The sequence below is a fragment of the Molossus molossus genome, unplaced genomic scaffold, assembly GCF_014108415.1.
Source record: "Molossus molossus isolate mMolMol1 unplaced genomic scaffold, mMolMol1.p scaffold_m16_p_6, whole genome shotgun sequence".
NCBI lineage: Eukaryota > Metazoa > Chordata > Mammalia > Chiroptera > Molossidae > Molossus > Molossus molossus.
Genome location: NW_023425399.1, coordinates 11151940 through 11158115, shown reverse-complemented (window position 1 = coordinate 11158115; position 6176 = coordinate 11151940). Strand labels below are relative to the sequence as shown.

The 6176-nt window shown below is 51.1% G+C and overlaps 1 protein-coding gene across 1 annotated transcript; it reads right to left on the bottom strand.

Annotated features, from left to right (window-relative positions):
- Positions 1-793: 793 nt before the first annotated feature.
- LOC118618111 (osteoclast stimulatory transmembrane protein) lies at positions 794-5085 on the bottom strand. The gene is made up of 3 exons (XM_036244026.1): positions 5042-5085; positions 1614-2604; positions 794-1150 (listed from the first exon to the last, which is right to left on the bottom strand). Exons 1-3 carry the CDS (start codon positions 5083-5085, stop codon positions 794-796), a joined length of 1392 nt encoding a protein of 463 aa, XP_036099919.1.
- Between the last annotated feature and the right edge of the window lie 1091 nt (positions 5086-6176).

Sequence of the window (6176 nt, the reverse complement as noted above, 5' to 3'; positions counted from 1 at the left end):
AAAACAGGGGTACCAAGCCTACAGAGGAGGAAATTGCAATTTATTATAACTCCGATGGGGACAGAGTTGCCAGGTAAAGCACAGGTGAACAGGTTCAACTGGAATTTCAGATAAACAACCAATATGGGCATATTCTAAGAATGTTGAGTACAAGGGCAATATATCCCAAGGACACTAAACCCGTATTCGTTGTTTATCTAAAATTCTAATTGAACCTGGTGTCCTGTATTTTCATTTGCTAAACCTGACAGCCCTAAATGGGAAGCCCATAAAGGAATTTGAAGCAAAGGAGTAACCTAATCTGATTTAGGATTTAATAAATATATTTATTTATAAAATCAAGACAATTTTAGATTACCATCAATAAGTTCAGAGGCTCCAGGGGCATGGAAATAAGCTCCAGGAGTGTTTAGACACATTCACGAGGCGAAGTCTCCACTGACCAGGTCAAGCAGTTGATAGGCGGGAGAGTCCTGGCTGACCCTGCCTGGCCTAGAGGAGCCCTGGCCATCTCTGCACTTCTTTGTCTTCCACTTGACATGGTCCTTTTCTTTCAAGGAGGCCTGCCGTGCCCAATATTTCATTCTGTCCTTACCACATTCTCGTGTGGAAAGTAGCTCACATCATTGTTAGGATGCAGCTGCAGAAACGGAGGCTCAGAGAGGTGCAGCAACCCACCCAAGGTCACACAGGGAGGCCAAGGTTACAACTCAGATTGGTGTGACTCCAAAGATCTTTCGCCTCTTCTCCAGGGTCCGTGTTGGGTGCTGGATGGCAGGTCTGGGTGTCGGGATCAGGAAGGAGGCTGCAGGGGCAGCTGCTGGCTTCGGTTCCTGTCGTATCTCTGCTGGAGCCGGGCATGAAGGTGGTGGACCCTCCTGGTCTCCTGGGCCGTGAAGAAGGAAGCGGCGATGAGATGCCGCAGTCGGCAGGCGTAGGTCTCCAGGAGGACCGTGGAACAAGCCACAAGTTGCAGGATCCCTGCAGCCAGGGCGGCGGCCGTGTGGGGGCGCTGGGCAGGCAGCAGTGGGCAGCCAGGGGACGTGAAGCGGAGCTCCCACTGGAAGGAGGTGTGGGAAGAGTGGGAGGCTTTCTCCAGAGGCGGCTGGTTGAAGAGGAAGGGGACGAAGTCCAGGACAGTGTAGGAAACCTCATAAAGGAGAAGAAGGCCAAGTCAACTAGCAGACATTGCAGCCATTCCCTGTCCCCCACCATCTATCGCTTGCAGAGCTGGGTCAACTTTCCCTGCCCTCATCTGTAAAATGGGCACAGAAGTAACCCTTTAAGGAGGATTAATCCAATTTGTACAAATGAGGAAAAGGGGGCTAGGACATGCTGGCACGCGTGAAAAGAGTGACCTTGGAGGGAAATTTTTTTCAACGTCTCTGGTATCAGTATTTTCACCTGCGGTAGGGGGTGGACACAGAACCCACTGTATCAGGTTGAAGTGGAAGTAAACTAGGTCACCTGCAGATGCAACACGGTCCCATAGCCTATCCCAGGGCTAGGACTTGAAGGGAAGTAAAATTCAGTTGCAAGCCAAGGATTTAACAAACCCTACCCCTTCCCTCAAAGAAATGACTCTATGCCCATCTTCTCATCACCACACTTACATCATACTTGACCACGAGCGTAATGGGCACAACAGGCAGCTTCTGAGCCCAGTCCACTGCAGCCTGTGCCAGGAGGAAGGCCATGTGGTCTGTGGCCACTGTCACAGCGGTGGCCATAAGGAGCAGGGTGAGCAGCCCCAGCCAGAGTACACAGCTCAGCAGCTCCCCCTGGGACAGCCTTGGCCTAGCTGCCCAGAGCAGCCAGGCTGGTGGGGAGGCCAGCAGGTGTGTGGTCCGGGCCTCCTCCAGCTGCTGAACCAACTGGCGCGTAGCGTAGACATTATCAAACTGCAGGTTGGACAGGTAGCAATGAAGATACCGGGCTGAGTTTACCAGGAGGCCCAGCATAAAGAGCCCTGTTACCACTTGCTGGGCCCCCAGTGCTGCTGCCCGGGCCAGGGACTCCAGGCCAGAAAAGTCCTCCAGGACCTGCTGAGTGACCTTGAGCATGTGAAGCCGGAAGACAGAGCCATTGCCCTGGGCCTGGAGTGTCAGGCCCCGATCAGTGGGACTCAGAGCCCTGGACGCTGTGTGTAGCTGGTGCGTGGTGTTGAGAAGACTCTCCAGGGAGCCCTCAGTGACACACCTCAGCACCTGTCCAGCTGCACCCACATTGGCCAAGACATTGGGCACCACAGTGACAGCCAAGGTGGCAGTACTCCAGGATAAAAGCAAGCGGCGGCCCTGCCCTGTGCCCAGGGTGGGCACACTGAGTGCAAATAGGCAGCGAGCTGGAGGCACCAGGCCGAGGCCCAGGAAGACCAGGAGGCCACAGAGAGTGGCCACCATGGCCGAGGTCCCCAGGGGATAAAGCAGCGAGGACACCAGCCAGTGGTGGGCCAGACCTGCAGCAGCAACAGCTAGGGAACCACACAGGAGGACCTGGATCAACAGCTGGCCACAGCTGGCTGGAACAGGCTGAGAGAAGGCAACCCAGGCAGCCTGCAGTGGGACAAGGGCCTTGCAGAGCCCCAAGTGCCAGAATCTCCACCTGCACACAAGAAATTAGGGGAACTTTTATCAGGAGGGTGGGGCATAGGTGTCTGCCCAATGTCCCTGCCCCACAAAACTTTCATCTGCTAACAGGCTCCACCCCATTAGCCGAAGGAGTGGGCACTCTCCCCAGATGGGCCAATCAAAGTAAACCACATGACCCAAAGCTGAACCAATCAGTGCCTTCCCCAGGATTATTGTCACTGGAGTTGTCAAAGAAGAGCCCAGTTTCCGTGCACTTTCTGAGGATGTGAGGATGAATGTCTGTGAGGGCAACTTGCCTAAGGGAATGGAAAAGTCATGAAGAGAGAAGCACAGATGAAAGAGGGAGAATTAGAGAGATAGAAATAAAGACTGTTTCACTGCTGGCTCATTGTGTGACACTGAACATTCCTTCTTTATGGACCTTAGTGTCTCCTCTATAATTTGGGGGAAGGAGGGTGGGGAAGAGTGGATCAATTAACCTCTAAGAAACTTTTTTACCCTATTTTCCTTGTATTTATTTATTCAAAAATATTTATTAAGCAACTACTATATGCCAGCCATTGGAGAAACAGAAATGAATAAATAGACATGAATCCTTGCCCTTGTAGAACGTACATTAAAGAGTGGAATTGTATGAAGAGGTTGGATTCTGGGTACATTTTGTTGGAAGAGCCAACAAGATCGACTGATTGGCTGTGAGTGTGAGAGAAATATGACCATGAGTTTTGATGACCTGAGCAAATGGAAACATCGGGGCGTCATTCCCTGAGACAGAAAAATCAGTGGTTCAAACGGGTTTGAGTGGAGTGGGAGAGGAGGAATTCAGCTGAAAGTCTTAAATTTGAGTTGCCAATTTAGCCATTCAATGGAGCTATTGAGTACGTGGTTGGAAACACGAATCAGGAATTCAGAGGAGAGATCAGGCTGGAGATACAGTGTTGGGCATGCTGATCTGTAGATGGTATTTAAAGTTAAGAGACAGGATGAGATTCCTGAAGACATGTGTTGATGAGGAGGAGAGAGATCCAAGTAATGAGCCCTTGCACTCCAGGGTTAACAGTTTGGGGATGAGGAGGAGTCAGCAGAGGAGACTAAGAAACAGCCAAGGAAATAAAATGTTTCAAGAAAGGAGCGATCAACTACGTCAAATGCTGTCGATGGGTCAAGAAAGATGCAATAGTTGATGGGCGAAATGTGACCAAGAGAGTTCATTTACGAGGGAAGAAGCTTTGGCAGGTTTGCAGATGGGAGATCCAATCAAGAGCGGGGACAATGATGAAGCCCCGAGGGCTCCCTGCGTGATCTCCTTCATGGGTGGGGGGTGAGATCAAGAGCACAAAAGGTGGGGCTGGTCTTAGAAAGAAGCAGGGGTCAATCATTCTCAACAGTAGGTGGGAAGGCAGAGGGAAAGGGTACAGATGATGGTGGATGGATAGGCAAAGTGTGGGCAATTACATATCAGTATCATCTGGTACACACAGAACACAGCAACGGTTAAAGGCATGACTCCAGGCTGCCTGAGTTCAACTCCCCACATCACCACTCACTATCTGTGCCATCTTGGCCAGGTTTCTTAATCTCTCTGTGCCTCAGTTTTCTCATCTGTAAAATGGTGCAATTAAAGTAGTACCTCATGGGTCATTTTGCGTCTAGCAAATTGTATCATGTCAGCTATTATCTGTTACTAGAGCCTCCACCAGGCAGGGACTTGGTCTCTTTGGATCACTGATATGTCCTGAGTGCTTAGAATAGTGCCCGGCTTGTAGTGGGGGCTCCACAGGTATTTGTTGACTGTAGCCTGTTTGCTTGTTTGCTCAGAATGGCAGGAAGCGAGGTCAGCACTGATGGTGAGGATGCTGGAGGAGGCAATGAACTTGAAGACAGAGGGGAAGATATAACACAGTTGTCCAGGAAAGTGAGAAAGCAAATGAATTAGGAAAATGATATACATGCCAGGCAGCATGGAGACCCCCCTTGAGGTTAAAGATAATGAAGTATGGCCTTCCCAGCCTCTGAAGGCATTTGAATTTGAAACAAACCCCCTCCTACTATATAATTAGTATTTGAAACCGGTAACTGTGAAAATAATAGCTACTATAAACAACATTGGAATGAAAAACCAGTTCTAAGTCATACGGAGTGCCAAGACCTGTGTTAAGTGTGGTCGAGACGGATGTTAGCTGCCACGCGTCGAGTGCTTACTCTGAGCCAAGCATGACAGCAAGCCTTCTGCGCGCTTTTCCTCATTCAAGGCTCACAACAGTCTTGCAGACATTATTATTCCTCTCATTTCACAGATGGGGAAACTGAGGCTCCAAGAGGTAAGGATTTACCCAAAGTCATGCCACCAGGGAATATGGTAGAGCTTGAGACCTAGGCTCACCCCCGATGCCTGACTGCTGACTGTTTTCTTGCCTGTGGCCCCCAGTGTCCAAGTTCTCTAGACCTACCCTGTCCTGACGAGGTGCTCAGCTGTCCCCTGGAGGGTCCTCATGCCTCTTGCTCGGCAGCCGAGCCAGCCGGGCAGCCGCAGGCAGCGGCAGCAGGTGGAAAGGAAGTGTGTGGAATGTCATCCTCTGGGACTTGGGAAACCCTGTCACTTCTGCTTTTTGGCCCTTTACGTCCTCCTGGTCATCTTGTCCTGCCCAGCCGAGGCCCACCTCCCAGGGGGTTGGGCAAGCTGCCTCGTCCTCTTGTGGTCGGCAGGAGTGGGTAGAAAGTATGGGAGGAGAGAAAAGAGCCTCTTCCAAGCAGCCTCTCTGGTCCTGATAACAGGAAAGTGGAATTAGTCCCTTTTCCCAGAGGAGGAAACAGGCTCAGGGAAGCCTTTCAGCTCCTTGGTGGTAGTGCCAGGACTAGAACTCCGCTCAGCGTCCTCTCTCCCTCCCCTTCCGCAGTTAGGTGACCCGGGAGCAGCCTGATTCCAACTCTCGTGGTGGTGGTGGGGAGACCATAGGAGACAACTGGACTTCTGCTAAGACTCCTCCAACCATCAGCACCTCTGGCCTTTCTCCCCAGCGCCCCTCCTGTCATTAGCCCGATGGGGACCTGACTTCGAAGCACAGCTCTGTCCCTCCCTAGCTGTGTGACTCTGAGCAGGTGACCTCATCTCCCTCAGTCTGTTTCCTCTTCTTAAAAGAGAGTAATTGTGATAACAGTGAACAGTTATTGAGCACCTGCTGTGCATCAGAGATGCTTCTAAACAATTTCTATTTGAATTCCTTGATTCTTAACATCTAACAACCTTTGGTGGTAGGGACGGTTATTCCCATTCTTCAGTTCAGAAAACAGACCCGGAGATCTCAGTCCCTTCACCAAGCCGCTCAGCTATTCAGAGGTGAGGCCGTGATTTATACCCAGTAGTCGCGCTCCAGAGTCACCTGGTCAGCCACTGTGCTCCGCTAGGTGTGGAGGGAAGGAGTCACAGGACTCACGAGAACCTTGTGATTCCTCTGATGCTGCAAATCGTAGGCGCTCAATAAATGTGCACTCCCTGTATGCACTTGGCTGCGGTCGCTCCCTGCAGGTACACTTCCAGGCTGTTCTCTCCCCGCATCTCTGGGGCCTGTCACTGCTGGTAGGATT